Genomic DNA, 25,550 nt, shown 5'->3' on the forward strand with positions numbered 1-25,550 from the left:
GCATTCCCTCAACCGAGATGATGTGACCTAGAAAAGGAACAGACTGTGCATGAAACACGCATTTCTCCGCCTTGACAAAATGCCCATTCTCTAGCAAACTCTGAAGCACTTGTCGGACGTGTTGCACGTGTTCCTGGAGAGACGATGAAAAAATCAATATATCATCCAGGTAGATATATATGAATTGATCGACCATGTCTTGCAAAACGTCATTGACAAGTGCTTGGAAGACCGCTGGGGAGTTGGAAAGGCCGAACGGCATAACCAAATATTCAAAGTGCCCCCTAGGGGTGTTAAAAGCGGTTTTCCACTCATCCCCCTCGCTGATGCGGACCAAATGATATGCATTTCTTAAATCCAATTTCGTGAAGATAGATGCTCCTTGCAACCTCTCGAAGGCTGAAGACATCAACGGCAAAGGATAAGTATTCTTTACCGTGATGTTGTTCAACCCCCGGTAATCAATACAAGGTCGCAACGATCCATCTTTCTTCCCCACAAAAAAGAACCCCGCCCCCGCTGGAGAAGAGGAAGGGCGGATGAATCCCGTTGCTAGAGAATCAGAAATGTATTTCTCCATGACCTCTCTCTCTGGGACAGAGAGTGAATATAATTTGCCCTTAGGCGTAGACGTACCTGGCAATAACTCTATAGCACAGTCATAGGGACGGTGTGGAGGAAGAGAATCAGCCCGAGACTTACTGAACACCTCCTTCAGGTCCCGATACTCCGTGGGCACGTTAGATAAATCCACTGTCTCCTCCTGCAACACATGAACAGAAACAGACGGACAGGCAGACACAAGACAGGACTTATGACAAAAACTGCTCCACGCCACTACTGATTTGAGCTGCCAGTCTATTTTGGGGTTGTGATGAGTGAGCCATGGGTGGCCAAGAACAATGGGTGCAAGCGGAGTGTCCAGGATATAAAAGGAGATGGTTTCTGAGTGGTTGCCTGACGTGATGAGGGTGATGTCTTCAGTGACCAGAGATATAGTGGGGAGTTCTTGGCCATTGAGGGCGTGTACTGCAATCTGATGGGTGAGGGGTTTGAGGGGAACTTGGTGGTTGAGTGCAAAGGTGTGGTCCATGAAGTTACCTTCGGCGCCCGAGTCCAGAAGTGCGTGACAGTCGTGACGTAGGTTGGACCATCGGAGTCTAACCGGAAGGAGAGTCGATGTTGATGAGGTCTTCTCGGCGGAGATCCCACCCGACAGTAGCCTCATACTTACTGTCGGGCTGGGCCTTTTAAAGGACAGTTGTAGGCGAAGTGTCCAGCTCCTCCACAGTACATGCAGAGGCCCTGGGATCTCCGCCTTTCCTTCTCCTCCCGGGAAAGCCGGGCTCGACCCACCTGCATGGGCTCGGGATCGTAGACGGGGCTGACCGCGTCCCCGCCTCCAGAACGTTGGCCTTCAAATCCTCCCGAAGGGCGGTTGAGCTGTGCTCGCTGTTCCACTCTGGACAGCCGTGCGTCCACTCTAAGCGCCAAAGCGTTGAGGTCGTTGAGCTTGGTGGGAAGGTCCATGGCGTATATCTCCTTCTGGACGCGGTCAGCCAGCCCATGCAGGAACATGTCCCACTGCGCCTCCTCGTTCCATTGGCTCTCCGCCGTCAGGGTCCGGAACTCGATAGAAAAATCCGCTACGGATCTCCTTCCTTGACGCAGGTCGGCTAACACTCTGGCTGCTTCTCTACCGGCCACAGCGCGGTCAAAGACTCGTTTCATTTCGGCGGAGAGCGCTTGGAACGAGATGCAGCATTCGTCCTGGTTCTCCCACACCGCCGTTCCCCATAGTGCCGCTCTCCAGTCAGTAACGTCAAGACAAAAGCGACCTTGGTTCGTTCCTCACGGAAGGTTCGGGGCTGGAGAGAAAAATGCATTGAGCATCGTGTTAAGAAGGCTCAACAAAAGTTAGGTTCACCTGAATACGGCTCCGGAGCCGGTAGACGGGGCTCCGACTGGGAAGGGTCCGCTGGTGGTGGTTGGGGAATCGGCGGTGCAGGCGGCGCAGTGGGAGCTCGCAGAAGTTGGATTTGCTGGGTGAGCCAGGACACCTGCGCCACTAAAGCTTGAACAGCGCGAGCTGTGTCGTTGAGGTTCTTTTCTTGGTTATCCATCCGAAGTCTGCTGTTGTTCAGAAAGTCTTCCAGACTTTCTGACGGGTTACTCGCTGCTTCCATTTGGGTCAGATCGTTCTGTAATGATAGAAACTCGGAAGCAAGATGCAAGTAAAAACTCAGTATTTATTATAAAGCAATGATGAAGCAAGAAAGAGTCCAGTGGTAACAGGCTAGCGTCGCAGGGACTCCAATGGTCAGATGAATCCGGTGAGTGAAGTGACGGAGAGTGCTGAACAAACAAGACGAATCCAGATAACGACCCCAGGAACACGAACAGGAACAACGAAGGCACGGGACTGGAACGCAGAGGGATCAACACAACCGGACATCACAAAACAACGATCTGACAATGGAGATGAGAAGTTGGAAGTTCCTACACAGGAATGGATAGACTGCAGCTGGTGATGAGGTAATGAGTGATTGCTGAACGAGCGCTGATGAGCGGCCACGCCCCTCTGATCAGCGCACACACATACAACAACAGAGACACGAGACAAGAAGAAGACATAGGATTTACCAACCGTGACACACATGTTGTCTAACTCCAATAGAGTTAAGAATGTCTCTAAATGCCAATCCCAGTGCATCTTTTTCGTTAACTACATGTATATTAAAATCACCAACAATTAGGGATTTATCTGCAGCAAGTACTAACTCTGATAGAAAATCAGCAAATTCTTTGATAGTCTGTATGGTTCCTTGGTGGCCTGTGTACAGAAGCCATAGCGCGTAAAAGGCAAAAGTTTGAAGCGAAATTGACGTGCGTCTGAGGCGAAATCAGCTTCTTGTGGGAGGGGCAAGTGCTAGACGGTTGTCTGTTTGCAAGATGGCTGATGTTGATCGAGCATTCATCGAGAGTCACCGCTTGGTATTTGCTCTGGAGAGCAGAACAGCGGCTTAGGGGTCATCGTTGCCGTACTTGCGTCCACCAGAAACTCTGGAGGCGTTCCCAGTTTGGCGAGTTTCACCATTTGCTCCAGGAACTGCACCTGGATGACGGCCGCTTCCAGCGGTACTTCCGCCTATCCCGCGCCCAATTTGATGACCTGTTGTCCCGCATCAGAGCGAGGATCACCCTCGCCCATCTAATCTGCCATTTATTTTTGTTTTAATGATAAATGGAGCCAGCCTCTAAAAGTGATTAACCTGTCCTGTGATTTATTTTTATTTTTATCTCACACAACACTGTCCAGAAACGAACTATGTTCTTATGCACTAAAGTATGTTGGTTGTCTTTACATTAGAATGCATTCAATACAAAATGAACATGTCTCATTTATTGAAATCAAGTTTTTATGTTATAAAATGTTTGCTTAGTTGTGCATTAGAACCACACCAGGCAATTAGTTATATTACAAAAGTTATTGAGGCCAAACACATCAAATAAGTTATTGAGGCCAAACACATCAAATAACATTATGAACTGAAAACCGGGCCTGCCCCCGTTTATCACGTCACTTCACCATGTGACAGCAGCAAGCAGGCTCCTGGTTGGTTAACGCAGCGCGAATTGACGCCAAAGTTCCGATTTTTCAACTCAGGCGTTTGACGCGAATTTGTGTCAAAGTGCACAAAAAGCACCAAATAAAATCACTCGTGCCAGACTCTCAATTTGCGTCATTCGCGTGAACTGGACGCGCAAATGAGGCGAATTCGCCAAAAGCCTCATTCGCGCCGCAGGACCTTAAGACGCGCGTAAACTCGTCTTTACATTGACGTAACATGGAAATCATTCGCGCCAGATGCTCGATTCGCGTTTGATGTGAACGCGGCATATTACTAGAGAGAAGAGCAGCTTTCTCTCTTTTAATTAGTTTGATGTACTGAAAATTAAATGTAATAATTGTTTCTTTCATGTCAGACCTGATGGAAGAGAGCGAAGAGAGCGAAGAGAGGGAAGAACTGAGTGAAGTAAAGGAGGAGAGTGAAGTGAAGGAGGAGAGAGAAGAACTGAGTGAAGTGAAGGAGGAGAGGGAAGAACTGAGTGAAGTGAAGGAGGAGAGGGAAGAACTGAGAGAATTGAAGGAGAAGAGAGAAGAACTGAGTGAAGTGAAGGAGGAGAGTGAAGAACTGAGTGAAGTGGAGGAGGAGAGTAAAGAACTGAGTGAAGTGAAGGAGGAACATCATGTTCAACCTGGAGGAAAACCCTTGAGTCGCTCAAAGACTAAACGGACATTTTTAAAGAAAAGAAGAGCCGAGAAATCTTTCACCTGCACTCAGTGTGGAAAGAGTCTCAAAAGCAAACAATTTCTTGAGATTCACATCAAAGTTCATACTGGAAAACAGCCATTCACATGTGATCAGTGTGGGAAGAGTTTCAGTCGATCTTCAAACCTTAAAGATCACATAAGGATCCACACCGGAGAGAGGCCGTTCACATGTGATCAGTGCGGCAAAACATTTCTCTGTGCATCACACCTAAAGACACACCTGACAGTTCATACGAAGGAGAAGCCGCATTCATGCTCTGTGTGTGGAAAGAGTTTTTCACTGCGGCAATATTTACAAATACATGAGAAAATTCATACTGGTGTAAAAGATCATGTGTGCTTTGAGTGCGGGAAGTCTTTTACTACAGTGAACTGTTTAAAACTGCATCAGAGAATTCACACTGGAGAAAAACCTTACAAGTGTTCACACTGTGACAAGAGATTCAGTCGATCATCATATCTGAAAACACATGAGAGGATCCACACTGGAGAAAAACCTTACAAGTGTTCACACTGTGACAAGAGATTCAGTGAGTCATCATCTCTGAAAAGACATGAGAGGATCCACACTGGAGAGAAATTACACGCGTGTGATCAGTGCGGGTCGAGTTTCTCTATTAAATGTCACCTGAAGGTACACATGAGAGTTCATACTGGAGAGAAGCCATTCTCATGTGATCAGTGTGGAAAGAGATTCAGTCAATCATCATCCCTTAATGTTCACATGAGGATCCACACCGGAGAGAAGCCGTTCTCATGTGATCAATGTGGCAAAACATTTCTTAGCGCATCAGAGCTGAAGAAACACCTGGCAGTTCATACGAAAGAGAAGCCACATTCATGTTCTGTGTGTGGAAAGAGTTTTTCACTGCGGCAAACTTTACTTGGACATGAGAAAACTCATACTGGTGTGAGAGAGTACATGTGCTTTGAGTGTGAGAAGACTTTTACTACAGCAAACTGTTTAAAACTGCACCAGAGAATTCACACTGGAGAAAAACCTTACAAGTGTTCACACTGCGACAAGAGATTCAGACAGTCAACAGATCTGAAAACACATGAGAGGATCCACACTGGAGAAAAACCTTACAAGTGTTCACACTGTGACAAGAGATTCAGTCGATCATCATATATGAAAACGCATGAGAGGATTCACAGTAGAGCGAAACCACACGCGTGTGATCAGTGCGGGACGAGTTTCTCTATTAAATGTCACCTGAAGCGACACATGAAGATCCATGGTAAGTAGTTTATTTTCATGTGCTGAGCAACAAAGTCTCTTCTGTGTAAGTTAGTCACACATCACTCTATAGCCAAATCTCTCCTCTCCTTCTATAGCCGGTGTGTGGTGAGCACAGGACACTTTGTTGATTGATTGGTATCTATTAACTCTGTTCAAGCAACAGGAATGTGTAATTTGTCATTTCAGATCAATGCAAAAAAACGTCCGGGTTACGACTGTAACCCGATGCCGCGTCGAGCATCGACACATTGGGGAATGCCTTTGGCATGAAGTGTCTGAAGTCAGCTATTCAATCTTGATTGGCGTAGCCAAATCACGTCACTCGTGACGTCGCATGTGACGGCGATGCGGAAGCTATAAAGGGACACCGGATCATAACAGTGTCAGCTTCTGATTGGTCGAAGCAAGTCGTTCTCAGGAGCGCGAAAAGTGTGGCCGAGGGATGCAGCGTCTCGTTCCCTTCTCAGGGAAGGAGGGTTGCAGTCGTAACCCGAGACGTTCCCTTTCGAGGGAACTCGCGCTGCGTCGAGAATCGACACATTGGAGAACGAAATGCCCACTGCGCCACACTGAGAGAATATGCCCTGGTTTGAAGCATCTGGCACACTCAAGGACGATAGGAATGAGAAGGTAGATCCAACCTAGATTGTCATAAGATTTGGTGTAAGAAGGGGAGGGCTGGAGCCAGTGGCTCAACGGACCCCATGGATGGGAACCCCAGACAGTAAAGGAATATTCAATTCAATTCAATTCAAATTTATTTGTATAGCGCTTTTCACAATACACATTGTCTCAAAGCAGCTTTACAGAAATTGCATTTCGGAAATGTACATAGAAAAATACAGTTAGTTAATCAAGTATTAATTTATGGCATAACATATCGCCGGCTTTGAGTCGTCTCTTCACAGGCGTCGAGTCGTCTCTTCACAGGCGTTGGGGCATCTGAAGTCTCCGTGAGAGGCTGGATACAAACTGGAGCTGACGAACGCTATTTACCTCGGGACTAGCGTCCCGAGATAACAGCAGAAAGGCAGATGGGAAATAATTAGCATAGCTGATGTTCATAATGTTAATGCATTCGAACTGATTCAGCAGTAGTATCAAAGGTTAAGCATTAAGTGAATGCTTGGTTAAAGAGATGCGTCTTTAATCTAGTTTTAAACTGGGACAGCGAGTCTGAGTCTCGTACAATATCAGGAAGGCTATTCCAGAGTTTAGGAGCTAAATGCGAGAACGCCCTCCCTCCTTTAGTGGACTTAGATATCCTAGGAATGACCAGAAGCCTCGAATTTAGTGATCTTAAAGAGCGCGGTGGATTGTATGGCGATAGAAGGTCTGTTAAATACACAGGAGCTAAACCATTTAGGGCTTTATAGGTCAGTAGGAATACTTTGTAATTGATACGTAACTTAATAGGTAACCAGTGTAGAGATGATAAAATAGGTGTTATATGATCATATTTCCTTGATCTAGTAAGAACTCTAGCAGCTGCATTTTGCACTAACTGTAGCTTGTTGATTGAGGATGCAGGACAGCCAGCTAATAAAGCATTACAGTAATCTAGTCTCGAGGTCATGAATGCATGAACTAACTTTTCTGCATCAGAAACAGATAGCATGTTGCGTAGCTTAGCAATGTTTCTAAGGTGGAAAAAGGCTGTTCTTGTAATATATGAAATATGATTTTCGAAAGTCAAGTTGCGGTCTAGTATAACACCCAGGTCTTTTACTGTAGTGGATAAAGTAACAGGACATCCTTCTAAATTAAAGTTGTATTGTAAGGGATTTTGTGGGTAGTTTTTTGGACCAATAAGTAGTACCTCCGTTTTATCTGAATTTAATAGCAGGAAATTACACGTCATCCAGCATTTTATATCATTTAGACACTCTGTCAATTTAGATAAGTTAGTGTTTTCATCTGGTCGTGATGAGATATATAATTGAGTGTCATCAGCATAACAGTGGAAATTAATTCCATGTTTTCTTATAATATTACCAAGTGGCAGCATATATATTGAGAATAGCAGAGGGCCTAACACCGATCCTTGCGGCACTCCATAGTCTGCTGACGTTATCTTTGATTTTTCCCCATTTAAACAGACAAAATGGTAACGGTCTGATAAGTACGATCTAAACCAGCTTAATGCCTGTCCCTGAACACCAGTGTAGTTTTGTAGTCGATCCAAGAGTATTTTATGATCGATAGTATCGAACGCAGCACTAAGATCGAGTAGAACTAGTATTGAGATACAGCCTTGGTCAGAAGCTAAAAGTAAATCATTTGTAATTTTAACTAGCGCAGTTTCTGTGCTATGATGCGGTCTGAAGCCTGACTGGAATTTTTCATAGATATCATTTTCTTGTAAGAAAGAGCACAATTGAGCGGACACAATTTTTTCTAGTATTTTAGACATAAATGGAAGATTTGAGATGGGTCTGTAATTTGCTAAGTTATTTGGATCTAATTGCGGTTTCTTAATGAGAGGTTTTATTACTGCCAGCTTGAATATTTTTGGAACATGACCTAAAAATAAAGACGAGTTAATAATATTAAGAAGAGGCTCTTCGACTACAGGTAACACTTCTTTCAGTAGTTTAGTGGGTATTGGATCTAATAAACATGTTGTTGGTTTAGATGCAATGATAAGTTTATTTAGCTCTTCCTGTCCTATAGTTGTAAAGCGGTGTAGTTGTTCTAGAGGGGCCATAATTGAGGCTGAATCATAAGACATCATAGAGGATTGTATATTTACAATTGTGTTACGGATGCTTTCTATTTTCTCATTGAAGTAATTCATAAAATCATTACTACTATATTGTAATGGAATATTTTGCTCTGGTGATGTTTGTTTATTTGTTAGTCTAGCCACGGTGTTGAATAAAAACCTTGGATTATTTTGGTTATTTTCTATTAGTTTGCGGAGATGCTCAGCCCTGGCTGCTTTTAGAGCCTTTTTATAACGTGACATACTGTCTTTCCACGCGATTCTAAAGACCTCTAAATTAGTTTGTTTCCATTTACGCTCTAAGTTACGAGTTTCTCTCTTGATTGCATGCGTAGCACTGTTGTACCATGGTGCTTTAGTTTTCTCTCTAACCTTTTTTAATCTAATTGGTGCAACAATATCTAGTGTACTAGAGAACATGGTGCTCAAACTGCTAGTCATTTCCTCTAGTTCATCTGTTTGTTTGGGTGCACTGCGCAGCTGAGATAGATCAGGTAAGCTATTTGAGAATCTATCTATAGTGGTTGGAAGGATTGTTCTGCCTGGTCTATAACGTGGCGCAGCATGACAAATTTCAGCAGTACGTATTATACAAGTTACCATGTAATGATCAGTGAGATCATCACTTTGCGGTATAATATTTATATCAGTTGGATTGGTTCCATATGATATAATTAAATCTAGTGTATGATTTAGACGATGAGTGGGACCACTGACGTTTTGCGTGACCCCAAAGGAGTTTAATAAATCTGTAAACGCAGTCCCTAACGCATCATTTGTATTATCTACGTGTATGTTAAAGTCTCCAACAATTATTGCTTTATCGACATTGACCAATAGATCTGAGAGAAAGTATGCAAACTCTTTTAGGAAGTCAGCATAGGGCCCTGGAGGTCTATATAGGGTAGCCAAGGCTAGAGATAATATGGATTTGTTTCTTGCATCTAAGAGCGTAACATTTAGCACAAGTACTTCAAACGAATTAAACCTGTGACCTGTTTTCTGAGTAACATTAAGAATATCTCTATAGATTGTTGCAACACCGCCGCCACGACCGATCAGACGGGGCTCATGCTTATAACAGTATCCTGGTGGAGTAGACTCATTTAGACCGAAATAATCATTTGGTTTAAGCCAGGTTTCAGTAAGGCAAAGTACATCGAAACTATTATCTGTGACCATTTCATTTACAATAACCGCCTTAGGTGTGAGCGATCTAATGTTTAGAAGACCTAGCTTTAGAAATTGTTTTTGTTCACTGATATTTAGATTTTCTGGTTTAATTACAATAAGATTTTTGCTAGATCCTACACTAGATTTATTGTTTGGCCTCACTAAGCGAGGAATAGACACAGTTTCTATATAATGTTCTACACTACTTATATCAATTAAGTTGGGACAGCAAAGACTGTGATTTGGACTTTGACTTACTAGTCATATGGTGAGTAACGTCTTGGAGATGTTGTCCGACAGAACAGCCGCTCCGATTCTGCTGGGGTGCAGGCCATCAGCACGGTAGAGCCTAGGTCGCTCCCAGAACAGATTCCAATTATTTACAAAGAGCAGTTTCTGTTCATTACACCATGACATTAACCATTCATTTAGAGCAAATAATCTACTGAACCTTTCTTGTCCTAGTCGGTACGTGGGAAGCGGTCCAGACACGATGATCGTTGCTTCAGGCGATGTGCTGCGAACCGTCTCGATCAGGCTTCTGTAGTCCTTCTTCAGAACCTCCGTCTGCCGCAGCCTGATGTCGTTCGTCCCCGCGTGTAGGACCACAGCTCCGACGCGCTCGTCACCGTTCAGGATCTCGGGGAACCTGTGCGGCGACATCTAGAACACGAGCACCAGGAAAGCAGTGAGTGCGCACCTTACGCTTACCTGAGGTAGCACGGACATGACGGACCGATGATCACGGCGGCGTCACGTTCCGGCTCGCGAAGAGGGGAGAAGCGGTTCCGGGTGGAGATCTCGAAGACCGGGAGGGGCGGGGAAGTCCTTGGTCTGGTCCTGGCTCGTGTCTTCCGCTGTGGGATCACCCAGGGTCCATGGTGTTGCCTCGGTGCCGGAGTGAATGAAGGCAGAGATGATCGCGTCCTCCTGGGCAGAGAAACGCACGGAGTAGACGAAGTCGGAGTCAAAAAGTTACTAACCACTGACTTGTGAGCATCGGCGCGTGATGTTTCAAGCGTTGATCGCTGATCTCGCAGCTCGGCTTGCTTCACCAGCAGAACGCGGATCTGTTTCTCCACCGACTCCAGCTCCAATCGTACCGAAACCAGCTCGAATGTGTCCTCACCTGCACTCAGAGGTAACGTTAGACACACATCCGATATGTTCGCCATTATAACAGATGAACAGTAAATTAGTAGTGATACTACCAATATCACTACTAATTTAGGACTGAAATTATGGATATAACCCGTATCCTTTCAGTCAAACGGGTGTAAAATGAGAGGGTCGATAGGCGCGAGGCCACGCGTGAAATGCTAGCGGGCTAAAGGCTAGTAGCCGAGATTCGGAAAGTTGGATCTAAGTAGCGATATCAAAGCAATCCGATTGTTTTTTATAAGGAATAGTGTCGAGGATAAGTTCACATGATATAAAAATAGAAAGTGCTTGTTTATAAATGAGTGGTAAAGAAGAAAATCAGGGATTAATGAATCAATTCGACGGAGCTCCAAACACAAACACAGATCGCACGCGCATGCGCAAAAACTTTTTTCAGAACTGAAAAAACACTGTGAAAAAGATGAATATCAGATGAGAGGTGAAGGCCAAGGCGCACCTCGTACATCAGTTATGAGAGGTTTCCGCAGATAACCAACTGTCTAATTGACCAAAAAGGGGGATAGCTCCAAGCCCTTGATACATTTCTAGATAGATTTGACTCCTCCCAGCCCGAGGCCTAACATAGGGGCCTCCAAGGCTATGACCTTGCCATCCGACACATGCGATTGAGGATGGATACCTGAAGAATCATGATATTGCCTACAGGCACCTCAGTGCCAAGGCAGAAATTAGGTAGAGTGGCTCCCACATCATCACGTAAGAGGGGGTAGCACCACCGCTCTTACAGGGAGCAGGACGAGCAGGAATCAGACTCAAATAGATTCTTATATGATGAATACCCGATGAATCATGATCTTGCCTACAGGCACCTCGGTGCCGAGGCAGTTATAAGGTAGAGTGGCTCCCACGCCCTTAAGTAAGAGGGGACAACACTCAAAAGATTCTTATATATACTCATATAACGTATCCACAGTACATGATGAGTGCCAGGGGTAACCTGTCGATCTCATGCCATTAAGCTGGATGACAGGAATCATCCTCCAATCTACAGGAACATGGAGTTTTAGTGGGAATGTCCGTACATGCTCACCCTTAGAGGCTTGTGGAGGGCACTGGGGCCGCCACAGAGGCCTTAAACGTGAACAGCCGATCCCGTTAGAGAACAGGAGGGAACGACAGTACTGAAGCCATTGGGCAGTATTTAACTGGGTTCAATGCCGTCCCTAACAATATTTAGTTCCTAATAGAGTGGAGTTCTAGAATGGATGACCTAACCACCTCGGTGGAAAGGGCACCTATTTACTGGTTGGACCCCCTCAGGGGCCAGATCCATAGTCTGCATAACTCCGGCCGTGGATGAAATATTGTACCACCGGCCTGGGAAAGGAGATCTCTCCTAATAGGGACATGCCAAGGAGGACTCTCCAAGAGACTAATAAGGTCCGAGAACCAAATCCGGACCGGCCAGTACGGGGCTACCAAGAGTAAGCACACACCGTACCTCCTGACCCTTTATAGAACCCCAGGGAGCAGAGCGATCGGGGGAAAAGCATACAAATGTGACCTCGGCCACATCTGTACCATGGCATCCAGGCCCAAAGGAGCTGGATGTGAGAGAGCGTACCAAAGCGGGCAGTGAGTGTTCTCGCGAGAGGCGAACAGGTCTACCTCCGCCTGGCCAAACTCTCTCCATATGAGCTCAACTACTTCAGGGTGGAGGCGCCATTCCCCGGGCCTCAGCCCCTGCCTCGACAGGATATCTGCTCCCAGATTATCAACCCCAGGAATATAAATGGATCTAACAGAGAGAAATTTATCCTGGGACCACAGAAGGATCTGATGTGCCAGCCTAGAAAGAGGGCGCGATTTCAGACCTCCTTGGCGGTTGAAATAAGAGACCACCCACATAATGTCTATCCTAACAAGAACATGATGACCTCTGAGCAAGGAAGTGTCTCAGGGCAAAGAATATGGCCAACATCTCCAAGCGATTTATATCCATGAGAGATGATGGTCCTTCCAAGCACCTCGGGTGTAACGGCCCTCCAAAAGTCAAGTCAAGTCAAGTCATCCTCATTTATATAGCGCTTTTAACAATTGTTTCAAAGCAGCTTTACAGAGATAAACATATAATTTTAGGTAACCGAGATTGGTTTGGTTTTATAGTGGTTCTTGAAAAATGTTTTTTCCAGCTAAAGTTAGTTTTGATTGATTCACTTCCGTCTAAATGATCATTTGTTATTAAATTAGGGGCCGCTACGACCTCTAAACAGACTTTAAACGTGAACCTGTGATAGACGCTGATGGCGTTCACATACGCATTAAGAATTGAATCTATAGTTATGTGCGTTTGAATATATGTGTGCAGGTTTGTAATTCCTTACAAACCATGCCTAAACAAACTACTTGTCTATAAATTTTTATGCAGAATTTTATTTTATCTTATCACTTTGGGTAGGTACGCGAACCGAAAGATTCCACAACGCTTTATCTGTAGAGTGGTATAGGGATCCTCCATAGGGAGAGGCTAGTTGGCACTTCAGCACTGCATTGTCATCGGGTCCAGGCGAAAGTCCTTCGTCAGATCTGGAAACGGCCTGGATCCGGCAGGCTGCGGGAAAACCTCGGGATAAACAAAGACACTAAAATTAGCGTAGATGCCATTCTTCTTATGATGTAACGAGTACATCAGGATTTAAGGGAAGTGTTCCCAGTTCCGGCTGACCTAATCTAAGCAGCCTAATATTGAATTATATAAGTCTATAGAGTGTTATGTGAATGCTAGGTCAAAGAGATGTGTTTTTAGTCTAGCTTTGAACTGACAGACTGTGTCTGCTTCCCGGACAATGTTAGGAAGATTGTTCCAAAGTTTTGGTGATAAATAGGAAAAGGATCTACCGCCAGCAGTCGATTTAGATATTCTAGGTATTATCAACTGGCCAGAACTTTGAGATAGCAATAGACGTGAAGGACTATAATGCGTTAAGAGCTCGCTCAAGTACTGGGGAGCTAAACCATTTAGTGCTTTGTAAGTAATCAGCAATATTTTAAAATTTATACGATGTTTAATAGGGAGCCAATGCAGTGTTGACAGAACCGGGCTAATATGGTCGTACTTCCTGGTTCTGGTAAGAATTATAGCGGCTGCGTTTTGAACTAGCTGTAGTTTGTTTATTAAGCGTGCAGGGCAACCACCCAGTAGAGCATTACAATAATCTAGCCTTGATGTCATGAACGCATTAACTAGTTGTTCCGCATTTGTCAATGAGAGCATATGATGTAATTTAGATATATTTTTAAGATGGAAAAATGCGGTTTTACAGACACTAGACACGTGACTTTCAAATGACAGATTGGTATCAAAGAGCACACCCAGGTTCCTAACTGACGACGAAGACTTAACAGAGCAGCCATCAAGTGTTAGACGGTATTCTAGGTTATTACGTGTGGAAGTTTTTTGTCCAATAATTAGAATCTCTGTTTTTTCAGAATTTAGTAGTAGGAAATTACTAGTCATCTAATTTTTGATATCAACTATGCATTCCGATAATTTTGTGAATTGGTGAGTTTCGTTAGGTTTGGAAGAAATATAGAGCTGAGTATCATCAGCATTACAGTCAAAACTAATTCCATGTTTCCTAATGATATCTCTTAAAGGTAGCATGTACAGAGTGAACAGCAGCGGTCCTAGTACTGAGCCTTGTGGTACGCCATACTGAACTTGTGATCGATAAGACATCTCTTCATTTACTGCTACAAACTGATAGCGGTCAGATAAATATGATTTAAACCATGCTAATGCAATTCCACTAATGCCAACATAGTTTTCTAGTCTATTTAAGAGAATGTTGTGGTCAATGGTGTCAAATGCAGCACTCAGATCAAGTAACACTAATAGAGAGATACAACCACGATCGGATGATAAGAGCAAATCATTTGTGACTCTAATGAGAGCTGTCTCAGTGCTATGGTGCAGTCTAAATCCTGACTGGAAATCCTCGCAGATACCATTTCTTTCAAGAAGGGAACACCCCGAACAATAAACGCACCCCAGCCCATGAGGGATGCATCCGTGGTCAAAGTCTTTCTCCGACACGGTGCTCCCAGAACCGGGCCTTGAGACAGGAACCATGGTTTCTTCCACATGACAAGAGCACGAAGGCATCTGCGCGTAACTCTGATCATGCGAAAGGGGTTCGCGGAGCGGAGATACCCCTTGGTCCTGAGCCACCACTGTAAGGCCCTCGTGCGGAGCAGACCAAAAGGAATTACGATGGAAGCTGCACCCATGAGGCCCAAAAAGTCTTTGAAAGTGTTTAACAGTGATGGCCTGGCCTAACCTTATACTCTTTATTGTGGTTAAGATAGTATTTATACGAGCAGGAGAGAATTGTGCCCGCATCGTGACTCCCAGGAACTTAGTCCTCTGAAGAGGAGTTAAGTAACTTTTCTTCACATTGAGTTTCAACCCCAAGCACCTCAGATGATGCAAAACAACATCTTGATGTTGAATCGCCAGTTCTTCTGACTGAGCCAGAATGAGCCAATCATCTATAAAATCTAGGATACGGATCCCCTGAAGTCTCAATGGAGCAAGGGTAGCACATATTCTATGACCTCCTTGGCTAAGAGGGACTGGACCTTGTTCCATCACCTGATCCAGGTCAGGAGATATCAGTGTATGAGTAACACCACTAAATCTAGGTGGTCTATACTGGAACTGGATTCTATATCTCAACTGTATTCAGGACCCACTGAGATATATTTTGAAGACCCTTCCAGGTGTCTAAATAATCTACAAGGGGGATCAGTCTCTCAGGACTGATCTCAGGTGTCGTAATATTTTCGGTGACCTGAAGCAATTTTCTGGCAGGAACTAACCAAATAATTTTCTCTACTGGCCTCGTGAGAGGTAGCGAATGTGTCAGGGCCATAGATGTTAGAGGAACACTGTGTACAATACATACGCTGGAAGTCGAGGTGTCCCGAGGCGCACTTGGCGGCAGGAAGCAACATCGATTTCCTGAGGGCTCTGCTGGGCGAAGTTTAATAATCCCCACGCTGGGGGGAGCGCACTCAGAGGCCTGAGCATCGTGTCAAGGCCTCATAGCCGAGGCCTTCCTAGCCTAAATATCAGTCCTCAGATCTGTTTTCGGATAGACGGCTTCAGCTGAGAGTGTTGCCTCTGGCTCTAGGCCTATACGGGGGGGCACGAGAGGCAACCTACTCAAAATATAAGGAGCTGGCGGTGTTCCCATGAGGCTGCCCCCTGGCAGCAACCCCATGAGACCTGGACTGACAACTGGGGATAGCTGATTGTCGCTCTGCCTCCTGAAGCCTCTCGACAACCGTTCTTCTTGCCGCGTCGCCAAGGAGGCTAGAAGGCGAAAAGGGGGGCATTGAGAAGGAAGGCCCTGTCCTTCTCCTCGATCCCCAAGTGATTTAGCCATAAATATTTCTCTGAGACGACTAGTGCTGCCATAGAACGGGCAATGGCACAGGCCGTCTCTTATAATAATATGGAGAGATAAGTCAGCCACTCTACGATATTCAGTAACACAGTCGAGTGAGACCTCCCAGTTATCATCCACCTCCTTGACGAGGTCAGCCAGGTATGCCAGTAATAGTGCTTGACCCACCACCATATATGCTTTCCCTAACAAATTCGATGAACGAGATTTGGAGGGAAGTGTCTGAGCTATCATGGGTGACGCAATGTCGGGGAGAAATATTTAGCAAAATATTCCTCTACCCAAGGCATCACCTCATAACCATTCTCATTAGATTCCCAATGGATGAGTAAATACTGTATATACATGGGGGAAAATAATTGAGATGAACATAGATTTTTCCCACGATCTCGAAACCTCACTATGGAGACCAGTGAAAAGGGGAAGGCTCTGACACGAAGACTGTGACTGGGTCAGCAGGAAGCGCTCATTCATTTTATTTTTCTTAGTCGCTTCCTGCTTATTAAATGGCCATTCAACATTTAATTTAGCCACTGCCCTGGTTACAACCTCCAGCAACTCCTCTTTTCTTTTCTTTTTTTTTTTTTAAATAAAGGAATATGGCGAACCTGTGTTGAGAATATCGAACTCCTCGGAGCCAAATAAATCAAACACCGGGTCTTTAACACGGTCTGAAGAAGCTGCATTGCGGGATTCCGAACCGTGCACGAGACCAGTAGAGCTCGTAAATAAACACTGAGAAAGGGTCGCAACCATCTCAGTATTATATGCCAGCCCCACGTGCGAATCCCATGCATACAAGCGGCACGCTGCCTCGACAGCCGTGAGACCTGATGCACTGGAAATGCAAGCCGGATCTATTTGGTTGAACAGGCTCAAACACGAGCGGAGCTCTTTCATATAAAAAACAGTTTGCACGAACAGCACCCTCGAGCGCTGCTTGTACATGCTCCGCTCCCAGACAAACTACACAAAGTGAGTGTGTGTCACCCTCGCTTAAATAACGCGGGCAAGGGGACGCACACTGACTGAATAGTTTCCCCTTATTTTTCGTCATAATAAATATATATATATATATATATATATATATATATATATATATATATATATATTTCAGAGTGACAGACAACACCAAATAAGACAAAAAGGTTGACACAGAAAGCTTGCTGAAGACCAGAAGCTGACACTGTTATGATCCGGCTTCCCTTTATAGCTTCCGCATCGCCGTCACATGCGACGTCACGAGTGACGTGATTTGGCTATGCCAATCAAGATTGAATAGCTGACTTCAGACGCTTCATGCCGGAGGCATTCCCCAATGTCTCGATTCTCGACGCAGCGCGAGTTCCCTTGAAAGGGAACAAACTATCTGACAGTAGGTGGCGCTCATGTAAAAGCAGAAATACAGCACTATACAGGGCTCTAGACTGTGACTATTTACTCTATTACTATTTACTAATAGCCCTGACTATTTACAGGGCTCTAGACTGGTCATATTTTGCAACCTTTTTTTCCTGCCGGTGCGAGAAAGCTGCCATTTCTGCTGCATACGAGAAACATCACTCGGCAAACGAAAGCAGAATGAAACCCCGCTACTCGTCTGAGCTGCGCAGCGCAAACAGTTTCTCATCTCAGAGCAATACTAGACAGGGTTTACTCGTGGGCTGATCTCGATCACGCAACAACATTACTACACAGCGCTGGCAGATCCATTGAGAAAGCATTTTAACCCTCTGGGGTCTAAGGTGTTTTCTGATATATTGCTCATGCCTGGGTGAATAGTAGTCGCTGAGTTTTAAGTTTAGAGACGTGCTAAAAAAAAAAGCTCACTGTGACGGAGAGCCAGAAAGCACACCCTGTTTATTTTCTTTATTTTACAAAAGCACAATGTTTTATTTCGATTGTAATTGGACACATAAAAAGTAGACATTTAACAGTTAATTTTTTCATATTTCTTAAGTCCAAAAATGACGGAGTATTTTAGATCTATTTTGCTGCTATATGGAAAAAAACGAGCATAACGCGTCGGCGCCAGAGGGTTAAACGCAGTCTGAGATCACGGCAAGTAGTTTATTTTCATGTGCTGAGCAACAAAGTCTCTTCCGTGTAAGTTAGCCACATATCACTCTATAGCCAAATCTCTCCTCTCCACCTATAGCCGTGTGTGGTTAACACAGGACACTTTGTTGATTGATTTGGTATCTATTAACTCTGTTCAACCAACAGGAATGTGTAATTTTTCAGTTCAGATTAATGCAAAAAACAAACAAATTCGCTCTCTGACAGTAGGTGGCGCTTATGTAAAACCAGAAATACAGCACTATACAGGACTTTAGACAGAGTAAATGGTCACATTTTGCTGCCTTTTTTTTCCTGCCGCTGCGAGAGAGCTGCCATTTCTGCTGCGTACGACAAACATCACATGGCAAACGAAAGCAGAATGAAACCACGCTACTCGTCTGAGCTGCGCAGCGCAAACAGTTTATCAGCTCGGAGCAATACTAGACAGGGTTTACTCGTGGGCCGATCTCGATCACGCAACAACATTACTACACAGCGCTGGCAGATCCATTGAGAAAGCATTTTAACCCTCTGGGGTCTAAGGTGTTTTCTGATATATTGCTCATGCCTGGGTGAATAGTAGTCGCTGAGTTTTAAGTTTAGAGACGTGCTAAAAAAAAAAGCTCACTGTGACGGAGAGCCAGAAAGCACACCCTGTTTATTTTCTTTATTTTACAAAAGCACAATGTTTTATTTCGATTGTAATTGGACACATAAAAAGTAGACATTTAACAGTTAATTTTTTCATATTTCTTAAGTCCAAAAATGACGGAGTATTTTAGATCTATTTTGCTGCTATATGGAAAAAAACGAGCATAACGCGTCGGCGCCAGAGGGTTAAACGCAGTCTGAGATCACGGCAAGTAGTTTATTTTCATGTGCTGAGCAACAAAGTCTCTTCCGTGTAAGTTAGCCACATATCACTCTATAGCCAAATCTCTCCTCTCCACCTATAGCCGTGTGTGGTTAACACAGGACACTTTGTTGATTGATTTGGTATCTATTAACTCTGTTCAACCAACAGGAATGTGTAATTTTTCAGTTCAGATTAATGCAAAAAACAAACAAATTCGCTCTCTGACAGTAGGTGGCGCTTATGTAAAACCAGAAATACAGCACTATACAGGACTTTAGACAGAGTAAATGGTCACATTTTGCTGCCTTTTTTTTCCTGCCGCTGCGAGAGAGCTGCCATTTCTGCTGCGTACGACAAACATCACATGGCAAACGAAAGCAGAATGAAACCACGCTACTCGTCTGAGCTGCGCAGCGCAAACAGTTTATCAGCTCGGAGCAATACTAGACAGGGTTTACTCGTGGGCCGATCTCGATCACGCAACAACATTACTACACAGCGCTGGCAGATCCATTGAGAAAGCATTTTAAAGCTTTACAATAAGGTTTCATTAATGTTCCTGGCATCAAGTTTACTCCACAAAAGAAAGTAGTTCAGGAAATATTTGAAAATGAGGATGTTAATTTTTCAATACCCAAAACTGAAGCCTGCAGTTAAAATACATTTGAGGTTCTTTTTTAGTAGTTTTTTATGGCTATCAGTGTGCATTGAAACAAATCTTTATGTATTTCATTCGCAGGAAAACCTACACTTCGGGTATTTAAGGAGGAACTGGCAGACATTTGACCAGGCGACCCATGGCCTTGGGCATGGTTTAATGGGAAGCACATTCAAGTTCAACGACTCCTGTTTAAAAGAAAAAAATGAAAGCACCTAAAAAAACCTCTGAGAAATGATGAAATGAACTAGTTTACAGTTTAATGATACATCTTTGCGCTGTATTTTTTCTGATATGTTGCCTTTTTTACATTTAATTAACTGGAAATGTTTTGTAGTGGTGTAAAAAAGGAAAGTCATAATTATACTTGAATTGATTATTTTATTGTAATAATGGATTAATATTAAAAGATTGTTCAATAAAAAAATATAGTTTGTGAACTGATTATTTAATCAACGTTTGTTCTTTCATGTTGTTCTTATACAAATAATCTCCACAACAGTCATTGAATGAAAAGACAGTATCAGCAAGGTAAAACAGGGTTCCAACCTCCTATGCCTATGCATTTTTCATTTCAAAATGCCATACTGTTGTAAGGGTGGATTAGGGTTCAGCCTGTAGAACTGCTGAGTAACGAAAACATTTCTGTCTGGACCACTGATGGTACGCTTGATAATCAGTAAGATAGTAGAAAACTGTACATTTCTTGTCTATTACCACCCACTTCTACCAAAGACGGAAATAAGCGCAGCTACAATAGCTAAATATGTGGGAGTGTTGCTATAGTGTGACGATATTGTATTGCAATAGGTAGCCCTTCAAAATCAATACCAAATCAAAACTAGTTTGCACATTATTTGTAATTGAAAGGGTTTAATGACAATATATGGTTATGGCTAGACTTAAAATAGTTACAAAATAGATTAGATGATAAAAATTTCTACCTTTAATTGTACCCAGCATATATGTAAAATAATGAGAGATAGAAAGAGAGGGAGAGTGTAGAGTAAGAGACAAAGAAAAGAGGAGCCAAAGATAGAGTTCCCCAAGAAAGAATTTATCGGGTTTACTGAAACAGTAAAAGCAAATGTTTTTGTTAATTTTCAAATATCTTTATTTTCTATCTTACACTTTTCCCCACAGACTGACATTTCCAACCCTTTCTCTAGATTTCTCTGACCATAATCAACATACATGATTCAACATACACAATGTCTACAGAGTAAATACAGAGCGAAGGCAGATTAACATTTTAATGGATTAATAATTTAAATTCTGATCTGTACCTCATATAAAACTGCACTGTTTTATTTAGAGGAGCTATAATTAAACAGCGCATTTTTGTTCAATTCATGCAAATATAAGCCTTCAATATTTAAAAAAAAAACATTTTAAAAACTGCTAGCCCATTGGGCCCAAAGCCACCGGTCTGTCATGGCCTTGCTTACCCCGGGATGTAACACCTGCCAGTTGCTGAGCCAGACACTCACAGAATCCATGGCCTAGGCTTGGTGCCAAACCGAAGGCCCTTATTTCCTCAACCCCGTCGGCTCCTCCGCAGGATGAATGGATTAATGTTCGCGGTGCTAAACGCCCCAGGAAACCTAGTCCAACAAATACATCAGCAGTTCTGCAACTGGAGAAGAGATATAAGGCCCTGGAAAATCTGGAAGAAGCATCTACTCACACTTGAGTTCTCGACGGCCCTACAAACCCGACGGGACCCGCGGGTTTGGGTCGGAAATATAAGCAAATGACTCTGGCCGCTTCGGACCTCGGGCTTAATCTTTTCCGCTCAGTGAAAAAAAAAAACATTTATTAATCATCGCTGCTGTTCACCGTAAAGAAAGTCTGGCTGCTGCGTGCAACGTGCATCGCGGGGGCAGACCTGACGCCACATCGTGACCGCCTTTAGCCTGGAGAAGAAGATGGAGTTGGTGAAAGTAAACTTGCCGCAGGTGAATTCACCGTCGCTAGCCCACTACAGGAGTGGGAAAATCAGAGGTCTGGAAAGTGTTTGGAGTGGTGCTGGATTCTGATGGAAATTCTACAGGTTATGTGCAATGCTCAAAATGCAAAGGTGCTGATGAAATATGACAGCAAAAAAAACAGGGTCGTCCAGAAGATTTTTATTTGAGGCATATTTAGTAGCCTATATAGCCTATTTATATATTTAAAGTTTGTTTCAGTTGTTTGTATTGTTTGTAGGCTATTGTTAAAAGACGTGAACATTAAAGGTTGATTTGAATTCCCGTCTGCTGGTCATGATAATACGTGTAGGAGAAAAAAAGAACAAAAATAGAAAATCGGCGTCGGGCCATGTGCCGGGTTCGGGCAGATAATTCATGTTGATGTGTCGGGTTACATCAGGTCCGGGCTTTAAAAGCTACGGGCCGGGTCGGGTCGGGTTGTAATTTTCAGGCCCGTTGAGAACTCTATTATCCTTCCCGTCCACGTCCAATGCTTCCTTTTGTGCAATGCAAGATCATCATAAGATACAGGCTATTATTCAACAGCTAGTTCAAAACGCAGCCGCTAGAGTTCTTACCAGAACCAGGAAGTACGACCATATTACCCCGGTTCTGTCAACACTGCATTGGCTCCCTATTAAACATCGTATAAATTTTAAAATATTGCTGATTACTTTCAAAGCACTAAATGGTTTAGCTCCCCAGTACTTGAGCGAGCTCTTAACGCATTATAGTCCTTCACGTCTATTGCTATCTCAAAACTCCGGCCAGTTGATAATACCTAGAATATATAACTCGACTGCTGGCGGTAGATCCTTTTCCTATTTAGCACCAAAACTTTGGAACAATCTTCCTAACATTGTCCGGGAAGCAGACACAGTCTGTCAGTTCAAAGCTAGACTAAAAACACATCTCTTTGACCTAGCATTCACATAACACTCTATAGACTTCTATAATTCAATATTAGGCTGCTTAGATTAGGTCAGCCGGAACTGGGAACACTTCCCTTAAATCCTGATGTACTCGTTACATCATAAGAAGAATGGCATCTACGCTAATTTTAGTGTCTTTGTTTATCCCGAGGTTTTCCCGCAGCCTGCCGGATCCAGGCCGTTTCCAGATCTGACGAAGGACTTTCGCCTGGACCCGATGACAATGCAGTGCTGAAGTGCCAACTAGCCTCTCCCTATGGAGGATCCCTATACCACTCTACAGATAAAGCGTTGTGGAATTTTTCGGTTCGCGTACCTACCCAAAGTGATAAGATAAAATAAAAATTCTGCATCAATTTATAGACAAGTAGTTTGTTTAGGCATGGTTTGTAAGGAATTACAAACCTGCGCATATATATTCAAACGCACATAACTACAGAATCAATTCTTAATGCGCATGTGAACGCCATCAGCGTCTATCACAGGTTCACGTTTAAAGTCTGTTTAGAGAGAACGGTGTCGTCTTAGCGGCCCCTAATTTAATAACAAATGATCATTTAGACGGAAGTGAATCAATCAAAACTAACTTTAGCTGGAAAAAACATTTTTCAAGAACCACTATAAAACCAAACCAATCTCTGTTACCTTAAATTATATGTTTATCTCTGTAAAGCTGCTTTGAAACAATCTACATTGTTAAAAGCGCTATATAAATGAGGATGACTTGACTTGATTATAAGATAAAGAAAATCTTTTTTTTTCCCTACTGTATCTATTTGGCTACATTTGTTGCCCAATTAAAAATCTATTAGACTAGACTGTTCATTATGGATGTTTTGTTTTGAATAATTTATTTAGGTTTACTCATTTGAAACACAAATAGTTTGTATTTGCAGTTTTTTTTAAATTGTTAATGTTTTCCCAGATTTGGCAGTAGATACACACTTACTTTCACTTTCATTATTTCATTAGTGACAATAGCGCCCTCTTGTGCCCTACATATTCAAATAACGTCACTTCTGCATGTCATTGTTTTGTTACAATTTATGACTTTCTTCTGAAATGTGATGTTTCTTGAGAGGAAAAGATTAGATGCATTTAAATTTAAGAAATTTAAGAAAATATAAATTTAGGTTATTTGTTGAAAACTTCATATTTTAAGGGGTAATTTTCACTGGTTTAAATGCACATCACTACACATTTTCCACATACGTTTAAATGTTTGTTCTACAACACAATATTAATATACTGCGGTCATTTGGTTCTTTAAAACATTTCTCTTCTGTTTTCATCACTGAAAGATGAACAGAATCAATAAAACATGTGCAGAGATTCAGACTGACGACGGGTTTGAATACAAACTTCAGTCTAATATACTGAATCAAACCAATATTCCCGACTGTGATCAGAGCTGATATTCAGAAGGTGTGTGTTTCTGTACTCAAACTACACCATTACACACACACACACACACACACACACACACACACACACACACACACACACACACACACACACACACACAAACACACACACAGTCTAATATACTGAATCAAACCAATATTCCCGACTGTGATCAGAGCTGATATTCAGAAGGTGTGTGTTTCTGTCCTCAAACTACACCATTACACACACGCACACACACACACGCACGCACGCACACACGCACGCACACACGCACACGCACACGCACACGCACACACACACACACACACACACACAATAATCTGTGTTCATATAGAGTGGTGCCGGTATGACATCACTCTGTAGGCCAAACTGCAGAAGCGAGTTGCATTTTTAGCACTTGCGTTTCTTTATTGTCCCGAAGTCAATGGGTTTTATGAATGGAGTTTTGGTTAAATGGCTGAAATAAGGTCTGAGTTGAACACAAGCTCAGGAAACTTTCACTTTTTATTCCACGACAGCTTTTTACTTCTGGCGACTGCATTTAGGCTTCAAAATTCATAAAAGTTGTGTTCATCTGTGATAATTATCTTGATGGACAAAACGTGCAAGTATCATAAGCGTTTGTTGATCACAGAGCAATAGGAGAGTGTCGTAACCCCGATTCTCTGAAACCTCTCGTGTTCGAGATCCACCTACGGAAGGGCATCCGCACCTGACCTCTGCAGAAGCGTCCGATTGCACCAAGTCTGGCTAGACAGACAGAAGCGCAGCCAATGCCAGGGAAGAGGAATGTGCCCATTCACCCTTTGTTCCTTCACTCCAATGTGTAATTGGAAAGAAAAAAAGAGGGTTGCAGTGTTACAACCAATTGTTTTGTATTTTCTCGTTTTCTTTTTCTCTCTTTTGTTTTGGAAGTGTTTGTGTCCAGGTATGGTGCTGATTGGCTCCTGCAGTCTAATGACTGGCTCATCGGGATTGGTGCATTCAAAACTTAAATTACCTAGTGCTGCAACAACTAAATTATTATTATAAAATTGCTATACAAAACACACACACATATACATTCATTTAAAACATTTACAAGCTATGATAAAAAACACTCCCTTATAGTTTTATTAAATGCAGAGATTGAAATAAATGATTGTAATTTCAATGACTTTTGTAGCACATTCTTATATTAAATGGTTATATCCTTATCAGTAAATATTATAAAGTCATGTGTATTTCCATTTTCCTTAAATGCTTGTCCCGAGAGCGAGTGAGTCTCTGTTCAACTTTACAGAACAAGCTCCAGCACCTCAAGTTGATGAAGAACAATAATTCTGACTAAAATGTACATTTGTTGTTAGACGTTAAATGTACACACTAAAAACTCCTGGGTCAAAAATAACCCATAATGGGTTATTTTTGACCCAACTCCTGGGTTAAAAAGGGACCAACTAATTTCTGGTTTATTTCAACCCAGAAAATTGGGTTATTCTTTTTGACCCAATTTCTGGGTCAAAAGAACAACCCAAATATCTGGGTTTAAATAACCCAGAAATTAGTTGGTCCCTTTTTAACCCAGGAGTTGGGTCAAACATAACCTAACTTGGG

The 25,550-nt window shown here is 43.0% G+C and overlaps 2 protein-coding genes across 3 annotated transcripts in view; one reads left to right on the forward strand and one right to left on the reverse strand.

Moving 5' to 3' along the window:
• Positions 1 to 25,550, reverse strand: part of LOC143714420 (uncharacterized) — a 596,609-nt gene that overhangs the window by 270,294 nt on the left and 300,765 nt on the right.
• Positions 1 to 25,550, forward strand: part of LOC143714411 (uncharacterized) — a 245,919-nt gene that overhangs the window by 166,870 nt on the left and 53,499 nt on the right. For 2 of the 3 annotated variants that reach the window (XR_013195484.1, XM_077205558.1), the window contains exon 2: positions 3,988 to 5,577. Coding sequence is in view for 2 of the 3 variants with exons in the window: in XM_077205558.1 (XP_077061673.1) it covers positions 3,988 to 5,577 (1,590 nt within the window). In the remaining variant the exon portion in view is untranslated. Of the gene's footprint in view, positions 1 to 3,987; positions 5,578 to 19,726; positions 20,073 to 25,550 lie in introns of those variants that run through there. The other variant, XM_077205560.1, reaches the window with a different exon arrangement.

Source organism: Siphateles boraxobius, unplaced genomic scaffold (assembly GCF_051911475.1).
Source record: "Siphateles boraxobius isolate OS27281-9 unplaced genomic scaffold, OSU_SipBor_1 54, whole genome shotgun sequence".
NCBI classification, from domain to species: domain Eukaryota; kingdom Metazoa; phylum Chordata; class Actinopteri; order Cypriniformes; family Leuciscidae; genus Siphateles; species Siphateles boraxobius.